General features: G+C 37.7%; 2 protein-coding genes across 2 annotated transcripts; one reads left to right on the top strand and one right to left on the bottom strand.

The window, feature by feature from the left end:
* Positions 1–18,085: 18,085 nt before the first annotated feature.
* On the bottom strand, positions 18,086–19,140 carry LOC114526746. The gene is made up of 2 exons (XM_028548273.1): positions 18,778–19,140; positions 18,086–18,745 (listed from the first exon to the last, which is right to left on the bottom strand). Exons 1-2 carry the CDS (start codon positions 19,138–19,140, stop codon positions 18,086–18,088), a joined length of 1,023 nt encoding a protein of 340 aa, XP_028404074.1.
* Positions 19,141–20,431: 1,291 nt separating this feature from the next.
* Positions 20,432–21,486, top strand: LOC114526745 (uncharacterized protein K02A2.6-like). The gene is made up of 2 exons (XM_028548272.1): positions 20,432–20,886; positions 21,255–21,486. The coding sequence occupies exons 1-2, from the start codon at positions 20,432–20,434 to the stop codon at positions 21,484–21,486; spliced, it is 687 nt and encodes a 228-aa protein (XP_028404073.1).
* Positions 21,487–24,378: the final 2,892 nt, after the last annotated feature.

Raw genomic sequence — 24,378 nt, 5'->3', positions numbered from 1 at the left:
CATGGCTATATTTTCCGTGCTACTTGACATTTTGAAACCAAACTTGGCAATTATACAATTTCGGTATGCTCTTTTTAACTGTGGTGATTTATTTCATCCTTGTCACCTGGATAATGAGTTGGTCTATTATGGAAGAGGTCCATTAACGTAAGTAAATACAAAACGTGCCCACTTCCGCTTCTGCAGTCTGTTGCGATTCCTGTAACATCGGTTAATTACAGCTCCTTTCAGATAAGCGTGCCGCGCGCTGGGTTTACTGATACCTTGTAACGAAGTCAACGCTATACGTTTAAGCAAGGTTAACGCTACGTTATCAAAGGTCAACGCTACGTTGACGATAAATACACTGGCGAGAACTTTACAATAGAGAAAACGTAGTTTTACACCAATAAACACTTTTCAACACGGATATATGGGCTACTATTAATAATTAATAAAATCATTCTCCCAATGATATAATATATATGAGGTACCGTAATTATACACGCGAATACACGCCGCCCTCGAATAAAAGCCGCAGCGACAAGCAAAAATATCAATAAACGCCGCGCTCGAATAAACGCCGCATCATGTCTCATCGTTGCGGCGTTTATTCGAAGCAAAGACAGTGGGTAATTTAATTATCTACATATAATGTGAAAGGACCTAACTTTTATTCTTAGTTTTTTTGGTTTTGAATGTAATGGTTGACAATCACACAATAAGGTTTGTTATAAACGCCACCCTCGAATGAACGCCGCCCTCAAACGCCGCATCTTAGGGGCCGATTAACATGAGACGAGTTGTCCCGGCTAAGCGAGTTGACTCGGTTGGCCGGGACGAGTTGAGACATGCGATTACATGGAAAATGTTACATACTTAAAATTTGACGGGAATTATAAAATAAATACCGCCAATGTTTATTTGAATTTCAAACATGGACCCCTGTCGTTTCGTCAATTCTGCCTCATAACAACCTTTTTTTTCAACTTTTTGGCTTGCTATATGCGTACACGGCTTATCGACAGCATGTAAATAAATGTATAATGGCTTACTACGCCACAAAGCAAACTATTGCTAGAAGAAAAGCTCGGCACGTCAGAATGCGTAGACTGCTGAGAAAGAAACGATCGCTTTGGGTAAAGAATGGAAGAACAGACGCCTGGTGGAGAAATACGATTAACGGGATATCGCTATAAGACGAATGGAAAAGAAATTTTCGCATGTGCAAAGAACGGTTTACTGAATTTTGCGATTTTTTTTCGCAGTGCTGTTCGTTTAGTCCGCCAACACATGTAAAATGACAAAATAACGCACGCGCGAGTCAGATTTCTTGGCCCGCTTTGCCGGGTCAACTCGGCAAAATACAATTACATGGCGAAAGGTGTCCCGCCTAAGCGGGTTACTCGGCGAGCGAAAAGCGGGATCCCGCCTAAGCGGGACAACTCGCTTGCCATGTAATCGTAATGCTAAAATAATAGGGAATAAATATACGAAGCGGGTCAACTCGCTTAGCCGGCACAACTCGCCCATGTAATCGGCCCCTTAAGCGCCAAAAATTTAATAAACGCCCCGGCGTTCATTCGAATAATTACGGTAAATGTGACAGAAACTGTTGGCTAAAAATAGCAATTACTCCACAGAAGTCGCGACATTTGATTGACATGTTGTGCAAGGCTTCGCGTTCGACTTTCATTCTTATGAATAAAGCGAGGAATAAATAAAAATAGAGTATAATCCTGGAAATTGATGTCGCTTTTCCACTTTCAAAAGTTCTGCCGCGTTTGCTAACTTTCATGCTTTATATTTTTGCCATCTAAACGTAGTTTGGCGCCATCTCAACATTATAGCGGATTTCCACTCAGTTCAAAATGTCGCGCGATCGATTTTTTGCGATCGCTTTCTTTTGAAATACAAACAGTCAAGCGGAACTGATCCCATTAGATGAGCTTGAGTAAACACATTTGAAAAGAAAGCGAACGCAAAAAATCGATTGCGCGACATTTTCCACTGATTGGAAATCCAGCTTAAGTTTGACGCCAGCACAACGTAGCGTTGAGCCGTTGACATTGAGCCTTGATTAAACCACATGTGATTAAACGAAGCGTTGAGCTGTTGACATTGCTTAAACACAGTGCTTAAACGTAGCGTTGACTTCATATCAATGTTACGTTGACACAATACAAACACATCAGTAAATTCGGCGCGCGGTGCGCTCATTTGAAAGGAGCAGTAACTGTCAATCACAGAAGCACATTCACGACTACAGGATCGCGTATACAGAGACCGCGTGCTGGTTTGACGAGTTCAGTCGCTATTTTTATGATATTGTTCATTATTTTATAATTTTTTGCTGTTTTATTGCATGTGCTATATGAAAAACGTAAAAAACGTAAATAATTCTTTATTTCCTTTTTTAAAATGACCGCCTTTCTGTAGCCGCTCCTGTAGTCGTGAAAGTGCTTCTGTGATCATAGGCAGCCCAATGGCGAAAGTTCAGTTTTATTTTTTACTTGAAATAAAAATGCATACTTTGAAGAAATTGACATAATTATGCTTTTATTTACGTGCTAATGTACTTGTCTATAGTTTACAAGCTAAGATGCGTGTCTGACAATGTTAAGGCGATGTAGGCATAATATATTATATAATATCCTATTATATTATAAGGATATTATATAATATATAATGCCTACAATCGCCTTAACATTGTCAGACACGCATCTTAGCTTGTAAACTATAGACAAGTACATTAGCACGTAAATAAAAGCATAATTATGTCAATTTCTTCAAAGTATGCATTTTTATTTCAAGTAAAAAATAAAACTGAACTTTCGCCATTGGGCTGCCTATGCTGTGATTGACAATTAATAATTAAACCATATTACAGAAAGTCGCAACAGACTACATAAGCGAAAGTGGAACACTTTGTATTTTGATTGTAACTATTGCTATTTGACTGTAACGACTGTAACAAATTCAGTTATTAAAGCTCGAAATTCAGAATGTACGAAACACTATTTTTAAAAAACTCCAGTACCAATGAGGTTATTGCACTTCTCGAGAGAGTCGATATGCAATCTCGTTTAGAAAACTTGCGTGTGCGACTAAAGTCTGAAATTGCTATTTTGACAAAGGAGGAGTTTGAGTTCACTATAGACGGCACGGCGATTATCAGAAGGCAAGAAAAGAAATATGAAGTTGGTGCTTGTATAGTAAGATCTGATGGGAAAGTTTATTTAGATTTGAAAATGTTTGACAGAAGTCCTGCAACAACTGCTGTGCCGATGGAAAGTAAAAAGAGTGACAGCGAGGAAGCAATTACAATGAAGAAATCAGTGGCAGAAAAGGAAAATAACACCATGAGGCATAAATACCCTAACTTTTACGCTGACACCGATATTGAACAAACCACCGAGAGATTAGAGAAAGACAGAAAGATATTTTTTAATAGTAAATTACGCGAGATTATTGAGGACGGTTCTTTGGGTGACTGGGGTGTTCAGGCTATTACAGGCGTTATTGACGTGCATTGGGTGCTCAAGAAAAACGAGCTGTTAAAAAACAATGTAAAGGAACTTGTTGCGAGAAGCCGGCAGTCGAGCAAAGATGACAATTCTCAAAAGGAAAGGCAATTATTTAAAAATCTAGATGAACTAGAAAAGTCAAAGTTCATGGTGGATAGCGAATATTCACGGTTATCTAAGCAACTCGAACGAAAGGAAACAACACGCGAAGAATTCGAAAGATCCTTCGATGAAACATTCTCAAAACTAAAAATTGCGCAATCTAACCTAAAGAAATCTATAGACCAATACGAGAAAAACGCTACCAAACACGATTCCACAAATACGGCGCCAACATACAATGCAAATTCCAGTATGGAATTTGAATGCGACCAGGTTGAAGTTGAAATTTCCAATGATGAGATTGATTTTCTTGTATCCTCAGAGCAAGATGACTTTCTGGATGACAATAATTTGTAAAATATATAATTAGGCTGTAAATTTATTAAATAGTAAAAGACAAACGGGCAATTAAACAGAAAATGTGTAATTAAACACTGAAATGAATGCGAAAAAAAATCTACAAGGATGGACCGTTGATGGTGGGGAAAGGGTTAACCAATTGCGTTCAACTAGTCAATGTCCCGAATTTTTCAGTCGCGTTTACTCACGTTTCAAATTTTACGTTTCTCGAATGAAACGTGCATGCAGGTTCAAACTCAGTAACGGTGCCCCATATATGAAAGTTTCTGTACATTTTATTATTTTTATAAAATGCTCTATTTTTGTGCTATAATTCCATACTTTGCCGTTTAAACTGTTAATTTAATATTGTTTACAAATAAATCATCCGTGTTTGTGGGAAAATTCCACAATACTTTCACGAAATACTCGCCGATTATCCCCAATTTGCAATTTGTTCGGATAATATTATCCGTAAACAGTAAAATGTGAGGTAAAAATAATCACGTGAACAAAACATGTGGAATTTTCCCACTAAACGTTGAACATTATTGTAAACAATATATTGTTACTAATTACAGTAAGTACATCACCGTTTATGAATTCGAACCTGCACGTTTCAATCAAGAAACCTAACAAACGCGGGAGACTGACCAGTTGAACGCATGCAAATAGTAATAATTATTCATGTTTGCAATTTCTTCAGGTTGTCAGCTGCGTACGAAATACTGTGTACGAGATATCTTTCTACTTTCCATTTCTATCGGCACAGTCGTTGTTGCAGGACTTCTGTCAAACATTTTCAAATCTAAAACTTTTAATTCCCATCAGATCTTGCTACACAAGCACCAACTTCATATTTCTTGTCTTGCCAAACCCCTCTTTTGTCAAAATAGTCATTTCAGACTTTACTAATAGTCGCAGAACCAGAATCTACATGTATTAAAAATATTTTTTATACCCCAATTAAACCAAAACTGAAATACCAGTAAATTTCACGCTAAAACACACTTGCTGCGCCTCGGGTAACAACGGCAGTCACGGGTCAACAAAACACATTTGCGCTCGGCGTCAGTATTCAGTATTTAGTAATTAAGTGTTTATTATGTTTTCTTATAAAAGGCTTTTGATATTCTCAACAACAACAACTGTGCATGCCAATAAACCATCCTTATTATTAAGTTTCGAAGTGCAAACGAAACTATGTATAACCCGAAGTTAATTCTTTCAGTTACAATTACCTGAAACCTTTGGCTTCGCAAAATTTTGAAATCGAAAGATGAAAGTCTATCGCCTGTATTCAAAAAGCTCACTCACACTCATTGAGTGTGACATATAAATTTTGTTAATGCTGGTCAATGAGAAAGTTCTTTCTGAATAGGTAGAAAGATTTAAGGTTAAACACTGAGAATCAGGCCTCTATTCGATTGGAAATACCGAAATGGAAATTTTATATCAAGTTCAAGATCTCTCACTCAATGAGTGTGAGTGTGAGTGAGCTTTTTGAATACGGGCGTATATAATTGATACATAGGCAGGGGAGGTATGTACCCTCGAGTTTGGACTCGAGTTCGAGTTAAATTTCGAGTTGCTTTTTCAATGCTTTTTCTTGTTTTATGGGAGAAGGGCTAATATACAATCATAGATAGCGGCGTGCCACTTGTTGGGCCACTTAATTCCTTTGCAGCGGCTACCTCTATATATAATACACATTTACAAAATATCTACAAATCCGTGTTCTTTTTGGAAATTTCTTCGTCGATTACAAAGTAGACTGTGCAGTATATATAAGATCTTCGTAGATGAGCATGCATGAAAAACATTTCCTAGCGAGAGTCAGTATGCGAAATCTTGTAAATACTGCTTTTGCAATCAAACGCGCCGCGCGCCGAATTTTTATCGTTGTTTACTCGCAGTCAACGTTATACGTTTGCTCTGCTCAACTTTGAATGAGTGAGTGACAGTTAAAAATTCAACTGTCAACTCTTTAGAACAGGCTAATCAAAACATAGGCATTTTATTGTTGGCTAATTTTTTCAATAAACATCCTACTGGCGAAAGAGTGCAGTGAATCTTATAAATGTAAGATATACAGCATCTTACGTTGATCACCCGTGAATCGTTACGTTGACAATAGTCCAACGTTGAGTGTGGGTGAACGCTACCGAGTGGAGCAAACGCAATTTAATAACGCTGACTGCGAGTAAACATGATAAAAATTCGGCGCGCGGCGCGTTTGATTGCAAATAGCAGTAATATTTCCAAGTATATATGCTAGTTAAATATTGCTAGTTATAATTTTGGGTATATAGATTTCGCGGAGTGGGATTGACTACAATCACGATCACCGGGCGTTGGTTGTGGCTGTCATCCCCTGATCCTAATCCTAATACTAACCCTATTTAACTGCACTCCAAAGAACCCGATCCCTAAATGCCAAAACGATTACAAGACATTACATCCACTGACATGTATATATTAAGGCCTATCTACACGATTAGTCGTATGCGTTCTTATTAGTCGTATGCGTTCTTATCGTTCTTATGTTTCGGGATTCCCTAGGCAGCCCAGACAGGTTTTATGGGCGCCAAATGTTTCAATAATACTTGAAACATTCAAACTCGTGGCGCTCGGGCTAACTCGGAAGAGAATAAAAAACTCAGAACCCGGAATACTGTAGCCTCCAATCAAGGCAATCATCATCAGATGAGCAAAAATAAATATATTCACCTCTCAGTGAATGCCTGAGGGAATAAACTATATCATTCGTCCTATGGCTATGCAATGTCTGGCAAAGTCCTATGGCTATGCAATGTCTGGCAATGTCTGTCATAGTCGCAACTCGTTTCTGTTTCCACCAGAGTTTTCTATAGTTTTCTAAAAGTGAAACTTAGTTGTCCACGTGGAATTTTTTTAATTTTTTTAATAACTCTTTACACCTGAGGAAATTCCAGCTCGAAAATTTCATCCCCCTGAGGAAATTCAGATTCAAAATTTCATCCACCTGAGGAAATTCCAGCTTGATACTTTCATCCACCTGAGGAATTCCAGCTTGAAAATTTCAACCTGAGGAATTTCCAGCTTGATAATTTCATCCACCTGAGGAATTCCAGCTTCAAAATTTCATCCACCTGAGGAATTTCCAGCTTGATATGAGGAATTCCAGCTTCAAAATTTCATCCACCTGAGGAATTTCCAGCTTGATAATTTCATCCACCTGAGGAATTCCAGCTTCAAAATTTCATCCACCTGAGGAATTCCAGCTTGATAATTTAATACACCTGAGGAATTCCAGATTCAAAATTTAATACACCTGAGGAATTCCAGATTCAAAATTTAATACACCTGAGGAATTCCAGATTCAAAATTCCTTACACCCGAGGAATTCCATAATCTGAAAATACTCTACCCCAGACGATTTCCAAGGTCCTCGATAGGGGGGATACGGATATTAAATGCAATAGCCCATTGTATATCCGTGCTGTAATAAGTGCTGCTGGTCACGCATCATTTTGAACAACGGTTTTCTCATTTGTATGCTGTGGTGAAAAGAATTTGCACTGTAATCAACACCTAATTTTTGAACTGTATTTTTGGTTTACACAAAAATGCTTTTTGTAAAACTTCCTTCACACCAAAACGTAGTGCCATATTGGATTTCTAGAAGCTAAAATGTATGTATTACATGAAGTATTGTAATATAGATTAGCGTTCAGCTGTTCAAAACGCCTGGCACACATGCTGTTTCTTTGTGCTGATAATAATAAAAATAATTTAACACTTATACAGCCCTATTTACAATGACAGATCAATAGCGCTTAACACATTATGTTCAGTAAGAAATCTTACAACTTGAATATACAAGATAAATTACAAATTTAAAATAAAAGCAGAGTAGGTCTATACATTACTTCTATGTTAAAAATGGTTTAAAAAGGTAAGTTTTAAGCGATTTTTTAATCACTTTGCATGAGGTGATATTACAAATATTAACTGGAAGATTGTTCCATAGTTCAGGTGCAGCAGCATAGAACGATCCACTGGAGTAATGTGGGGGTATTTCCAAACATCCACGACCAATCTAGCAGAAAAGACAATCAATTAGAATACCATGATTAACCGTATGTCCGTATCAAAGGCAGCACTCAAATCAAGTATCACCAACAAAGTGACCTCCTGCGAATTCATCTTCAATAAGATCATTCGTAACCTTCAACAGTTCTGTTTCGGTGCTATGAAATTGTCTATAAGATTATTGTAATTGAGGATATACTGAGTTGACCATGATATGCTTGTGTCTCTGGTTGAACACTGCCCTTTCTGTTAACTTTTAAACATATTTTAAATTGCTTATTGGTCTAAAATTCTTAAAAAGGAGGTCAAGACCAAACTTTTGTTGGAAATCTGGCCTCGCATTCCAACACCAAAAATAAGTTAAATCTACTCCAAAAAAGATGTTATATATCAATTTTTTCCGTGCTCTATTCTCAATGTGTTCACCTCTCTCTCTATCATTCTTAAGTTAAGACCGATGATATATTTTCGGTAAATTTGTTGAGAGGGATCTCCATGTGTACCTTAAATTCAAGATTGTTAAGAAACAAATCTACAGCATTTGTTGATCTTGTCTGTGATGTAAAGGCTGATATATTTACTATTTGTGAGTCTTGGTTAACAACAGTTCATGACTCAGCTATTCTGAACGAGCTTAGACCGCCAGGATATAAAAACCTTTGTCATTGTCCACGAACTAATAGAATTGGAAATGGGACAGCGATGTTAAGGATAACATAGAGGTTACCAAGGTATTTTCTGCTGAAAAATCATCATTCGAAGTTTCAGAGTGGCTAGTTGGCCTGGGAGTGATGCATTTGCGAGTTGTTGTGGTGTATAGGCCACCATATTCAGCTGAACACCCTGTATCTACGGCAGTCTTTATTAACAAGTTTGCGGACTATCTTGAATCAATTGTCTTGTCTAGTGAGCCATTAATTATATCGGGCGATTTTAACATCCATAAGGACATGTCAAATAATTTGGACGCCATTCGCCTTAGGGACCTCCTTGACTCAATGGGCCTAGTGCAACATATGAAACTACCATCCCATGAAAAAGGTCACATTCTTGATCTCATTATCACATGTTAGTGCGATAACATCGTTGCTACAGAGCCATGGCCAGTAAGATATTTTTCAGATCATGCAGCCGTAATGTGTCAATGTCATATGGTAAAGAATGATTTGATGTCTGAATTTCAAAGTGTTTATAGACAAACATCACAGCACTGAAACTGCTTTGATTAAGGTGAAAAATGATCTACACATAAATATGGATAAGGTCATGTAACACTTTTGGTATTATTAGATTTGAGTTCTGCCTTCGACACAGTTGATCACACCATCCTACTTTGAGGACTACAGCCACAGTTAGGTTTGTGTTAGGTTTGTGTGGAAATGTGCTTTCTTGGTTCCAATCGTATCAGGAGGAAAGATCCCAAAGAATTTCAATGATTTATGGAATGCTTTCTGATTAATTTAACTCAGAATGCAGTGTTCCACAAGGATCGTGCTTAGGCCCTCTACTTTTTACGATTTATATCAACAAGTTGTTTGAGATTATACATTCGCATCTCCCTTCTGTGCATGCATATATGCTGATGACACTCAATTATATATGTTGTTTAAACCTGATGATTTGGGTGAACTTGAAGCTGTTGCTGGGTTGGAGAACTGCATACGAGATGTGCGTGCTTGAATGAAGGAAAATATGCTATGTTTAAATGATTGCAAGACACTTGAGTTTTTATTGATTGGCAGTCGTCAACAGCTGGCTAAAGTGTCCATCGATAGCATCAAAGTTGGCAACACTGATATTATACCTGTGCCGTCAGTAAGAAATCTTGGAAGTTGGTTTGATTCCTATTGAAAGACTTCAAGGTATGATTTGAGGCGTAATGATAATGGTATTTTATTAGTCAGGAGCACAATAAGAACTAAAAAGACCATGGGTAATCGAGCATTCATGATTGCTGCTCCAATTTTATAGAATAGATTGCCTTTATCAGTAAGACAAGCAACTACTGTGGACAGTTTTAGGTCACTGGCAAAGACGTATTTATTTGCCAAGTCATATAATTAACTTGTTTTTATATAGGATAGATTCTTAGTAATTGTTTTTAATGGTAAATATTATTCACGGCAGGCTGAAAAAGTCACTAATGCGGTCACTTGTGTCCAGAAAAATAATTCAAAATGGCGCCCTTTTTTAAAGCATATCATGCATGATAATTCATTTTTTGGAGGTATGCAGGGGGATCAACCAGGTATATTGCAGTGATTAAAGACCACCTGGTATTCCGCTTTGTCTTTGACTTGTTGGGGGATTTTTTATGGTAATGATCGATTTATATTGTGTTTTTTCCGAGTAAGAGTCGGCCATTCTAGAACATTACGTCGGCCATTTACGCTTTTTTACTATGATAAAAAAAAACTTTGGCGAATTTTATAGCAAACTAGCTCATGAATGCAAAAGGTTGAAAGCAAAGCAGGTTTCAAAAGATGCTACGACTGTCAAGTTAAGAGGTGAATTAAAAGAAGCGGATAAAACTATAGACAAGATGACCAAAAGGGTATGTTCGTGTTTTCAACTTTTTATCAATATAAAGTACAGTTGGTGCCATATCCAAGTATTTTTTATGATAATATGATTATATTTTTCAATGATGGATGTGAGATTTGATGTACCATTTTTATGATTATATTTATACATAATCATTTGCAGCTTAAGTGTTGTCAGGAAAAACTAACATTGCTTGAGAATGATGGAGAAACAGAAGCCAGATTGCCTTCCAAGAGAAAGCTGACCTTTCGACAAAAGGCTCCATCAGAGGTAAACAAGGAGAATTCAGATACTTTCCAAGCCAAATTATCTGAGATCTCAAGTCGAACAAGACAAAAGGAAACTCTGAATGTGCGTAGAGAATTACATGGGGATGAAAAGGGTAAAAAATCAACAGCACTTGCAGGAATGTGGGTAACCTTTGTGACCAAATCATCAACTGGTGCTCTGAAGGAATATATTTCAAATTCTGATACTGTGAAAAGTAAGATTATGCCTCCCATAGTAAAATCTGAGGCAATGCTATACCAAGATAGCAATGATAATATTTGTCGCAGTCTTAAGGTTCTCTATGAGGGTGGTCTCTTGCCAAAAGAAAAATACAAATCTGTATGTAGAAATATTGTTGCTACAGTGCCCAAAACAGTATTTAACCCCAATCTACTATATTATGATAAGCTCATAGTCTGATGGTTGTCCAATACTGTGGCAAGCATAAGGGTCATTTGTTTCTTAAAATTTTTTATACGGATGGTAAAGCAATTTAGGCATTTCTATTTGTTAGAAGTAAGCAACCATTCGCACCATTGGTATCGAATAGACTCTTAGTTTACGATGCGTAAATAGACTATGTTGATTCGTAAACACATTTTGTCGACTAGAACATGAGGCATGGAAACTAGCGTGTGCCTAAGGAGTAAACAGCTGTATCCTCAAACTTACTGTGTCCATTTGTAAGGCTAGGGCTAGTTGTGTCTATGGGATAAGTTGATGAAGAGATTGTTGATCCGTACCTTTGGTATCGAATGGACGGTTCGTTTACGATCCGTAAACAGATTTTGTCCATTGGTAAAAAGGACAACATGTGTGCCGGCCAAGCTTTAGGCCCCTCTAAAACTTGTCGAACCGTACCATTGGTACCAAATGGGCTGTTGGTTTACCATCCGTAAACAGATTTTGTTCATTGGTAGAAAGGAGAGGTGCCAATCTACAGGCCCCTCTAAATCTTGGACTGTGGATGGACTGTTCAGTTATGATCCGTAAACAGACTGTGTGGATTCGTAAATAGGAAAGATGTGTCAAGGATAGGCCTCTGAAAAGCTTGTCAATCCGTACCATTGGTATCGAATGGACTGTTTGTTTACCATCCGTAAACAGACTGTGTGGATTCGTAAATAGGGAAGATGTGTCAAGGATAGGCCTCTGAAAAGCTTGTCAATCCGTACCATTGGTATCGAATGGACTGTTTGTTTACCATCCGTAAACAGACTGTGTGGATTCGTAAATAGGGAAGATGTGTCAAGGATAGGCCTCTGAAAAGCTTGTCAATCCGTACCGTTGGTATCGAATGGACTGTTCGTTTACGATCTGTAAACAGACTGTGTCAATTCATAAATAGGGCGAGATATATCTAGGACAGGTCTATGAAAAGCTTGTCGATCCGTACCATTGGCGTCGAATGGACGGTTCGTTTACGATCCGTAAACAGACTGTGTCGATTCGTAAATAGGGCGAGATGTGTCTAGGACAGGTCTCTGAAAAGCTTGTTGATCCGTTCCATTGGTATCGAATGGACTGTTTGTTTATAATCCGTAAATAGACTGTGTCGATTCGTAAATATAGGGAAGATGTGTCTAGGATAGGCCTTTGAAAAGCTTGTTGATCCGTACCATTGGTGTCGAATGGACGGTTAGTTTATGCACCGTAAACAGATTTTGTCTATTGGGAAAAAAAAGATGTGCCAAGCTACAGGACCCTCTAAATCTTGTCGATCTGTACCATTGGTATCGAATAGACTGTTCGTTTACAATCTGTAAACAGACTGTGTTGATTCGTAAATAGGGAACATGTCTTTGGGATAGGCCTCTGAAAAGCTTGTCGATCTGTACCATTGGTATCGAATGGACGGTTCGTTTACGATCCGTAAACAGACTGTGTCGATTCGTAAATAGGGGGAGATGTGTCTAGGACAGGTCTCTGAAAAGCTTGTTGATCCGTTCCATTGGTATCGAATGGACTGTTCGTTTATAATCCGTAAATAGACTGTGTCGATTCGTAAATATAGGGAAGATGTGTCTAGGATAGGCCTCTGAAAAGCTTGTCGATCCGTACCATTGGTATCGAATTGACTGTTCGTTTACAATCCCTATACAAACTGTGTCGATTCGTAAATTGGGCCAGATGTGTCAAGGATAGGCCTCTGAAAATCTTCTCGATCCGTACCATTGGTGTTGAATGGACTGTTAGTTTACGATCCGTAAACAGACTGTGTCGATTTGTAAATAGGGCGAGATGTGTCTAGGACAGGCCTCCGAAAATATTGTCAATCTGTACCATTGTTATCGAATGGACTGTTTGTTTACGATCCGTAAAAAAACTGTGTCTATTCGTAAATATAGGGAAGATGTGTCTAGGATAGGTGTCTGAAAAGTTTGTCGATCCGTACCATTGGTATTGAATGGACTGTTCGTTTACGTTCAGTAAACAGATTTTGTCCATTTGTAAATAAAGTAATTTAGCACCATGCAAGTGATGCAACTAGGGTTTGTCCCCGAAAAGGTTGTCGATCGAAAACAATTTGTGATAAAGATACGCTGTTCCTTTTCAATCACAACTGCCCTCCTTATGTCATTGTCGAATGGATTGTTTCGTCGCTATAGTAGCTACATATAACAAGTCTATTTTAATACCGTAGCTAGAGATTTGCCAGGCGGAAAACGACTTCTTATAAATATGAGAGCCCAACATAATTATAAAATTATGAAAGCCATCAAAACAATTCAGAGTTTAAAAAAATGCATTTCTAACGTTTTGTCTTTAACTTAAAGACATCTCTATTTTACTAATAAACATATCTTGTTGTGTGCTATATATAATGCATTAACATTTTGCGGCTTTTAATAACAATGCATGTTATATTGCTCGTATTTTTCTTGAGAACGCAGGAATATCATATATAAATAGACTATCTTATTGTTTGCAATGCGTGTTTTGATTTCATACTCCAAGGGAATCTATGACTATGCCTATGCGTATAGCGGTGGGTAAATGAAAGTTTTCCATTAAAATTATACATGCACTCTTTAATTGTTGGTGGTTTTTTTTGAGAATAAGGAATGTTAGCTACATATACAAATTAACACTGATATACAGACAGTTATCTTGAGTGCTGCATGCATGTATTTAGTAAAGTAAAGCTTTGTGATGTATGACACATATACAGTTATTTTGTCTTGAGAACGAGGAATGCTACATACACCTATATAGTATTCTATTTTACTGATAGATATGCATATCTTGTGCGCTATATATATTGCTGTGATATCTTGCGGCTTTTAATAACATGTTATATTGCTCATATTTTTCTTGAGAACGAGGAATATTATATATAAGTAAATAGTCTATTTAATTGATAAGGCATATCTTTGGTAAAATATATTGAAGCGATATCTAGCGAGTTATTTTAAAAACTTGTGTATTGGTATCGTCCTCAAAAGGGATCTAAGCGTATAGCGGAAACGGTGTTATTTACGATTGGTAAATGCACGTTTTCCATTCGTACAGATGGAACGAATCAACAGTCGTTTCGTGTATGGGGGTTGTCGATCCGTATGCATGCGACAGTATTGGACATGTATGCATAGTCTTTATCAAATCTGCCAACAATGTGGATAATATGAGGAATTTTTCAGCTGATTTTTGTCAAGATTCTGATGAACTTGACAAACAAGTGCATTGTTCTTACAGAGAATTGGCCAGTTTTCTTGCAGTTTTGGTGGAATTATATATTGTCATTGACCAGCCCTTTGGATCTAATTTCTTTTTACACCACTTTGGAAGTGCCCCTTATCATTTTAGAATTGCCCTTGGTGCAGATGGGGCACCATTTGGAAAAGATGATGAGGCCACAGCATCGCTGCTATCATTTTTAAATGTTGGCGAGCATGTCCAAAGCTAAAACGATAATTTTGAGCCTATACTACGTAGGCTTATTGATCAAGGAATGGCTGAACCATTGCATAATTCAAACAATGCCTGGGGTTATATGCATTTGCTTATATTGGAAGTGGCGTTGGGTAAGTCTAAAATTGCAGCAAGTTTCACCAATGTTGACAGTCTACCAAATGATTCACCTTTTTTAAAATATTTAATAGCTTTTAAAAGAGCAATTAAAGGCCACCAGACTATTTAAGAAGGTCAAAAAATGGTTCACCAAAGGTCGAAAAAGGTCATTTGCATTCAGATTTACTGGAAAAGAAACTAAAATTATGTGCCATAAGTTTTTGTTTCTTATAGTTAGTCTGAGTAGTGACTCAGATAGTCCTGAAGCAAAACTTCAGCTTGCAGCGATTGCATATTGTTGTTTGCAATTGAGAAATGCCATCTCATTTCTCTCATGTGAACATAGTTCAGGCTGAAATTGATAGGTGTAAAGAACCATGCCAGTGTTTTTATAATGCTAATATGCTGCACATACTCAGATACTATTTGACAAGTATGGTTGAGGTCTGGGCCTCAATAGCAAGCAAGGAAGAGAGGTAAAGCATGTTAGACTGGCTCAGTATGCTAAGCATTCAACTAAAACCAGACGTTGGTTTATGGTCCTTAGGCATGACTTCATGGCAAATATTTGGGTAAGAATAAATGATCCTCTGCATACTAAATATACCAAATATAATTGGGAATACATACCAAAGGATGTTGGCAACAAAACTGTTTGCAATTGCAGTTTTCCCTTACATGCAGAAGCAGATAGTTGTCAAATCTTCTCATAATCACAAAGCTGTTGAAAAATCAGCTGTGGCTGGCAGTCTAGCTCCAGCATTAATTAAGCTTATAAAGATGAAGAGGGTGTAGATATGTTACATACAGAGTTTAATATAAGTTATTAGTGAAATAGTATTCATTTTTCACATACGTTAATAAGTCATGAAATATGAGGAAAGTGTTGTTGTTCACTTCTGTCTAATGAGGATTAATTTGAAGTGACTATGTATTTACATAGCTAAGCTTATCCATCCAAAAATGGTATAGACACTTTGAATTCAAAGTGCAATTTGAAACTTGTTATGAAATATTTTTATTAAAAATTTTTACTATTTCACAGTTTTTAATAACTTGTTTGTGAAATAATATTTACTTGACATGTCTAGATATTCAACATTCCTTGTTTTTTTAAAAACTGTACCGTATTTTCCTGTTAAATGGTGGAGCTTTAGAACTTCGTATACTTCCTGTGTAAAGCATATTTGCCATGGGTTAGAAGATCAAGTTAAAGACGTCATTCTCCGAATTGCAATTTTGTTCCTACGAGTGAGCTCTCTTGCGACAATTGGATAAAGCAGCGCAACATGGAATTTACATGCATCTTCGCCTTCCCACATGTATTTCTTTATCACCTCTTTTGAACGTACTAAAACTTCTGATCCAATTTTTCCCGCTATAGAATATGCACAATATAAATGTGAAATATTATTATTATTATCTGTACACATAACAACTTCACTTCCACTTACTTCTAATAGGTCAGATTGTTCCTAGTCTCTGAACTCTTAAAGGTCACAATTTTTAACACTCTCCCCCTATTGAAGTGTCATGAAATGCAGCTTTATTACATTTCTAGTCCTTCTCTAGTTCGTTCAACGCAATTCCAACTATCGATTTCGAGCAGTTTCCCTCGCCTTTCATTCTGACCTTCTTGGTTGGAATTCTTTCACTTCTGGGTTTAGTTTCTGTCCATCACCTTTTCCTTCTGTTGTTGTCACTGAACCGTCACCGGCAATTTCTAGACCAGCAACCAGCTGAGCTGGTCTTTCCACAAGATATTTTCTGTTCGTACTTTGTACTCCATCCTTGCCCTTGATCTTTCCTTCGACCCATCCAATTCTCCATTTTGCCATTCTCTTCAGTGAATCCTTTATCAACACAACTCCCCTGTTTCCAAAGATATTGCACCTCGACTTGCATTTGCATTCTGCTTCTCGTCAAGTGTGCCTAAATACTTCTTGACCCAGCGTCTTTGTAGCTGCTCTCGACAACGTTTCAAATACTTCTGCCGCCGCATTCATCCGCTTCTTCCCCCAACTCTTCGACATTTTTCTCCAGACATGTTACTGGTTCCCCTCTAAGCAGGATATTTGGAGTTACCGCACGTTCCTTGAGTTTTTCTCCCAGATATGCAAGGGGTCTATTGTTCATAAAACATTTGACATCCAATAACATATCTTTGAGTTCCGCGAAAGAGAGCATAGCCTTCCCAACAACCTTCGATAATGCTGATTTCATCATACCAATTAAAACTCATTGCCGTCCGATCGGGTGACATTTTGAACTGGTTTGCTGATTATAACTTGCGAATCCTGTTCGAATACTTGACCGATTTTAACAAAAATAGAAGCGATTTAAAGAAGAAATTGTCTTCTGTAGATACATGTTTTTTTTATATTGATATGTTGTCAATTTGCTAAGATACTCGCTTTAAAGTGCATGTGCTTTTTATATTATTCAATATTGCACATCAAAGCGGCCTAATCCTTAATATTGCCCAAATGCAAAAAACATCCGTTGCAGTGGTTTAGTTCACATATTCAGGATTATTTTGATATCATTAGCGTCAAAATCGAGCTTTTAGAAGATTTTTGCCGATTTTTTATATAAACATACATTGATGATATGAATTCGCCTCACCGGCAATATTATTTCACAATAATAAAAATATCGAAACAAATTTCGGGCAAAAAAAGCCGAAAACCTGCCCCCTAGGTCCAATTTTACGCCAGAAATCGATTTCCGGGGTCAAATTTACCCTAGGGGGGATGCATTAGGGAGTTTTGTCACATTTTCCAACCGCATGACAACATTCCGAGCATGCGGTAAGCACGCGCTTAGCAACAATGATCGCTTAGAACTTATAAAATGCTATTTTCTCCGCTTCTTTTGCACATCCTACCCCAACAATTAGTCAGAATTATAACAGAATGATAGTATGTAAAATTCAGACATTTTAAAAAACACAGAGAACAAAAAAAGCGAGAAAATACTGAATTTCTAAAGTATATGGTTGCTATGGGGAGTAATTTGAGATAACAAGGCAACTTATTATTTTGATTCATGTTTTGACTTATAATACAAATGCAGTTTATTCTTATATGCGGTTTTGAATATACCATTTAAATAATCTTTTCAAGCTCTATCGTTTGGCGTTATTCCGGGGTCTTTAGCCCAAATACTCGCTGAGATATTTAGGTTTTTGCTTTTCCCCGACATATTGTCGGGAGCAATAGTGACCAGACGGGAGCGAGTTAACCGTTGGAAGAACCCAACCCATCAGGGTGCACATGATAGATAAATGTCCATTTTATAGATTGGCTTGCTACGTAGTAGTTGATGACTTTCTCATCTTGTTGAAGTGTTTCTAACCATTTATTGGCGGCCACGAAGGTCTTTGCATTATCGCTCACCATTACTTTTGGAGAACCCCGCCTCTCAACAACCTCTCTCAAGGATCTCTTGAACTCTTCCATACTAAGGTTTCTGCATAGTCCTAGATGCACCGCGCATGTGCATGCAGAAGTAAACAGAATGACATAAGCCTTAGCGGTCAAATTCTTTTGTTTCTTGTAGTACATTGGCCCAGCAAAGTCAATGCCTGTTGTTGAAAATGGATTTGTGTATTGTGTCTGGTGCTCTGGTTGTGCAGATGTAGTGGGAGTTAGTTGTGGTTTGGCTCTTATCTTCTTGCACCTGTTGCACTTAAACCATACTGATTTCATCATTCGATAGAGTTGAGGGACCCACAACCGTTCTCGTACCTTGCACGTTGTTGCCTGAACTTCCCCATGCAAGGTTCCTTTGTGACAATGCTCCATGATCAATGCTGCTAGTGGATGTCTTCGAGGTATGAACACAGGATGGTAGCTGGCGTCACAACCATGACATCTCCACACCCCAACATCGTCTTCCTTTATAGCAAAAGGGTAAAGTAAACTATTACTTCTTCATCTTGCTGGGCAATTTTCAGCCATGGATTTTCAGCTGCTGCAATCTTGTCAGTTGTCAATGGCCCCGTTTGCTTTTCCTTATTTCTGCGATGTCTTATGAATCGGAACATGTACGCTGTAACACAAAGAAGTTTCCAGTACTTGTGCTTTCGAAGGATGGTTTTGACACATTGTTTTCTTTTGTCTGTGGCTTTCCCTTTCTCTTTCTTGGCTGGTAGAGTTTCACATGACGCTTCCTTAGTTTCTGTAATTTTAGGTTGCTCTGGCCACAAGGACTTGCTTGGGTTTTTGTCTGTTGGGATGTAACGCCAGGTGAAGTTCCCTAGATCAAGGTTTGCTTTCACTCGATTCCGCATGTACTTCGACCATGTTCCCCTGTTTGCCAACCAGTACAAGACTGTCAAACTGTCCGACTATAATTGATTCTCTTGCAAAATGTTGAATGAACTGAGAGCATGATTTACATGGCTTGGCAACTTGGCGAGGGTGTAGGCAGCAACAATTTCTAAGCGAGGTATCAAAACATTCTTCGGCGCTACACAAGATTTTGAAACCAGTAGGTTTTGACTTGTCTTTCCATCATTGTAGGTGGCTAGAACACAAATTGCTGCACATACTGATAACTGGCTTGCATCAGCAAAGCCATGTATAGAAATCTGTTGACTCATCAGTTTTACTATGATTCGAGGTACTGTAATCTTGGTACATTCACAAAGTGTTTTAGCCCATTTATTCTATCAACGCCCTATGTCATCAGGTACCTGTTCGTCCCGCAAGACCTTACGCAAACAAAGTTCACTGAACAAGATTTTTTCTGTAATCATTACCAGTAAAGCCCACCCGAGCAGATTGTATACACCATTTATCACTGCCAATATCTTATGTTTAGTCAATGGAGAAGTTATGAGTTGACAAGCTGCAAAGTTAACTCAAAGAGTGTCCATTTTCTTCTCCCAAGGAACTCCTAGGATCTTGGTTGCTGTCCCGCTGTCAACTTTCGCATTAGGATCTTGATCATCTTTGGCTGTTTTGTTGGAATTAGATTCCAACTTCTCAACGTTGCTGTGCCACTTATGTAGAGTGAACCCACCTTTTTCCATGATAATCGTGGATTGTTTTTTACATGTTTCAAATTCACTGACCGAATCTCCTCCACTTTGCATGTTGTCGACATATCTGTCCTTGAGCAAGGCCTTTGTTGCCTCTGGATATTCATCTTGAAACTGTTTCATGTGCTATTGTAAGGTTGCCTCCAAGATATAAAGACTTGGCACAGCTCAAAAAATCACTCTTGTAAACCGGTATTCGACAATTTCTTTGTCTTGTAGGTTGTTGTACTACAACATTCTCTGTGCTTCACAATGTTGCTTGTTTATTTGTACTTGTAAGAAAGCTTTCTTCAAGTCACCTGTGATACAATGACTTCTCAGTCGATTTCTTAAAAGGATGTCGAACAACAGTGGCTGTAAAGATGGTCCCTTCTCGAGGCAGTCATTCAGGGATGGTATTTGAGGATCAGCTTTTGCAGAACAGTCATATAGGATTCTGAGTTTAGTGGACTCAGTATCCTTTTGAATCACCACCAGCTGATGTGGAATGTAGTGGAATGAAGGCTGTTTCGCAAGAGACAGTGTGTTTTGGCCTGGAATGACTAAAGAACTTACTGACTATATTTTGAGATGTCCAACGTGCAACGCTTATCCACAAGATCAACAGAAAGAGCCTCTGATCTGTCATGCCATTCCTGAACGGCCATGGGAGAAGGTTGGCTGTGACCTGTTTGAGTACGATGAAAGTGACTTTTTACTGACAGTTGATTACTTTTCCAATTTCTTTGAGTTATATCAATTAAGAAGCAAAACTTCTGACAAAGTCATAGGAGAACTGAAGTCGCATTTCTCAAGATATGGAGTTCCTGATCAGCTTATCACTGATAATGGACCGCCTTATAATTCAGGAGTATTTTGTGAGTTTGCAAGAGAGTTTGAGTTCGAGCATATCACCAGCTCCCCTGGATATCCGAAGTCGAATGGGAAATCGGAGAATGCGGTAAGGACAGCTAAACGGTTAATGAAAAAAGCGAAAGAGAGTGGTAGAGACCTGTATTTGTCTTTATTTGTCTTTAAGCGAAGGAATTGGATACTCGCCAGCACAGCGTTTATTTTGCCGTAGGACGAGGACATTAATGCCATTTGCTAAGCTTACTTAAGCCTGGTATTCCGAAGAATCTTGAATGTAAGTTGTTGGAACAGAAAAGCAAGCAAGCTTATTACTATATTAAAGGCACGAAAGAGTTACCTGAATTGAAAGACGGTGATCTCGTTCGTATAAAACCATTAAAGATAGCAGAGAAGCATAAGCCATGGGTACAAACGAAAGTGGAAGGGAAAATAGACATTCGTTCCTATCAAGTTCGAACAGAAGATGGCAGAGTTTACAGATGAAATCGACGTCATCTTAAATATTCAAGGGATCAACCAAAGGAAAGTACAGCACCCTTTGATGCCCATCCACCCGAGAGTGAAACAAGTACTACGAGGAACATTGAGCAACAACCACGTGAGAATCCCGTTATTGTCCAATGCAGTGGTCAACCTAATGAAGAAATTGAGAAAGTTCTAGAAGAACAGCACACGGCTGCGAAAACGACAGAAGTTATTTCAGATGGTCTATTGAGAACACGAAGTGGAAGAATTGTTTGAAAACCGTCTTGATATCAAGATTGTTGTAATATTAGGAACTGACCTAACTTATTAGTTTATTTTATAGTTAGACCATTATATATAGTCTATGGTTTGATCGACTTATCCATTGTTTGGACAATTTATTGACACATATTTCGTTGAACAGTAGTTTATAGTATTCAGTTTATAGTTCCGTATGAAAAGTTTGAGATGACAAAAAAACTATTAATGTTTCTTCAGAGAAGGGGGGATGTAATGATATGTATTTTGTATATGAATAATTGCACATCCGGTTTGTTGTATATAAAAAGCGAATGCATTGTAGTTAGTAGTGCAAAATATACAAAGCTGTCTTAGTATAACGAAGTGTTGAGTTATGATAAGAGACGTTACAGTAGTGATCCATCTTCCTCTGACGAGGATTTCGATCGCAAGTTGGAAAGAGCGAATGCCGGGCGCCTTGAAGAACTTACTTGGTGTAAATGTGAACATTGCGCATTATTAACAAGGGCTGTAGAATGTTATTGCTGCTATGAAATAGAGTACGATGAATACGAACATTTAACAAACTCGCGCTTCGTCGTGTGGTGAACTCAAATAATATTTTGTCGTGTCATAATGATATGACATGCTCATTTGATTTCTCTCACATGATACGGCAATTCCTCCAAAAGGAGCAAATAAACGGTTCGTTTGATGCTGTTTGATTAAGTTTAGATTTAATTGGGGAAAGAATATATTTAATGCATGTAGATTCTGGTCTTATTTTAAGATATGATCATTTACCGGCGCGTTGACACATCGCAGTTAATTTGCACAGGATTGAAGATTTAATATATAAAGCATGAATTCCAAAGTGTAAGAAAAAGTGAACATATCATACGGTTTATTTACATTTTTGAACAATTGAAATTCTATACTTTTTAAAGTACGATGAGCTTCTGAATTTCGCGATCGCACAACATTTAGGTTTGCAAGGCATATAAATGAATATCAACTGTATTGTTTATGTTCAGAGCCTTTATATTGAAGACTAGCATGTGCACAGCACGCCAGAGTAAACGCCAGAAAAGGCGCCTTGTTTATGCTAAAATATAGTAAAATTGTAAACAGGGGAAAATATGAGCGCAAACGTACGCATGAGAAAGGAAGGAGACCACCTGTCTTACACGCTAACGCTAGTATCCTTAGCTTTAGTATAAATCTAAATATAAGTAGAATTCTAAACTTTGGGAGATTGGTTATTAGTTGTGTTGTATTGTCACCGTAACGTCATGTTGTATATTGCACTGCATGTGCAAATATGTGTGTACATAGTTCATATTCTTATAGTTCATATGTACATATGTTCTCTTCCAAATATTTTGAAAAACATGTCCCCGCAAAGTTGATGCATTAATTTTGCATAGGTATTAGATTCTGTTCCCCCACTATACCCTATTTTACCAAATTTTCCAAGTTGCCATATGAGAATACAACAATAGTTTATATAATCATATTTCCGGAACCCATCAAATGACATCACAAATGTATGCTAGCATAAATTAGCATAAGGCTCTATTTTCAAAATGGCGGACCACTGATGAACATTTTTGGAAGTTTTCTCAAGAACTAAATACGATAGACACACAAAAACATTAAATTAAGTATTTCCTAGATTATTTTAACAGATTTGGAGAATAAAAATTTTCGTTGCCAATGTCCTTTAAGTGCAAGAGAGCCTACTTCGCTCTCTTCATTTTGTCTTGGTCTGGGAGCAGCATTTTCTGCATTTTGAGCCTCGATCATTTTTCGATTTTGCTCGATTAATATTTTCTGGTTCTCCAGAAGCTGTTTAATGATTTGTTCTGAGCTTTCTAACTCCATTATATTCAGTTATGGCAGTAAAAACTTACAGTAGTCTTTAGACAGTGCAGCAATGTTGAAAACAACACAAAAAAGACAACCAGAATTTAGGCTAGAACAGGTTACATTGTTTGCTGATTGGTTGATTGGCGCACTCGAGCAGGAAATTATTTCACGCTTATAAGTGCATATATTTTCAAAACAAGGCTTGTGTAACAGTCCAGGTATACAGTTTATACTACTAAGTTCACTAATTGCCATAAAAACGTTTACGAAAAATAAAAATTCGAGCTGCATGCGTATTGTACAATATGTCGGGCAAATATATGACATTTTGTCCTCATTGCAAGGTCTTACTTCCTGGAAGAACATATAGAAATCATAGACAAGCTTACTATGATGCAGTTAACAAATGTTGGGAGAAGGATACTAGTTTACTAGACAGTAGCAGCAATGAAGATGAGATTTGGAGGTGTTGCTGGTGTTGATTCGGATGGTGATGTAGTTGATGGAAATGATAGAGTTGGTCATAACAATGAATCAGGTGGAGAAGGAAACGAGACATGGGAAAATATGTATCATGAAGTGTAGGATGATGGGCGTACATATGATGTTGACAAGGATTTGATTGAGAATATTCAAAATCCTCTGTTTGTTCCTGCTCAAAGCGATGATGATGATAATTCGAAAAGTACGAAGCAAAAGTCTATCATCCGTTCTATTGCAATAGTGCTTGTTTTTTTCTGGACTAACTTTAATATTTCTGATTGAGCTTTGGAGTTCCTTTTGCAATTTTTATCGAGAATTTTATGTTTTTTCATTGACTAATCATTGGATGGCAAATCTCTTTGACTTGTTTCCGGGATCACTATACTTACTTCGGAAGGAAATGAACCTTTTGAATGATGGTTTTGTTAAATACGTTGTTTGTCCAAAATGTGACTCACTTTACTCTTTTGAAGATTGCTTTCATAATGTTGGAAATCGAAATGTTCCTAACACCTGTGGCTTCATCAAATTTCCTAATCATCACCAGAGGTGGAGACAAACGAAATGCGGTGCACA

Source organism: Dendronephthya gigantea, unplaced genomic scaffold (genome assembly GCF_004324835.1).
Source record: "Dendronephthya gigantea isolate DGI-Jeju-01 unplaced genomic scaffold, DenGig_1.0 000041F, whole genome shotgun sequence".
In the NCBI taxonomy this organism is placed as follows: Eukaryota; Metazoa; Cnidaria; class Anthozoa; order Malacalcyonacea; family Nephtheidae; genus Dendronephthya; species Dendronephthya gigantea.
Note: the sequence above shows the minus strand (reverse complement) of the source record. Positions and strands in the feature narration are given on the sequence as shown.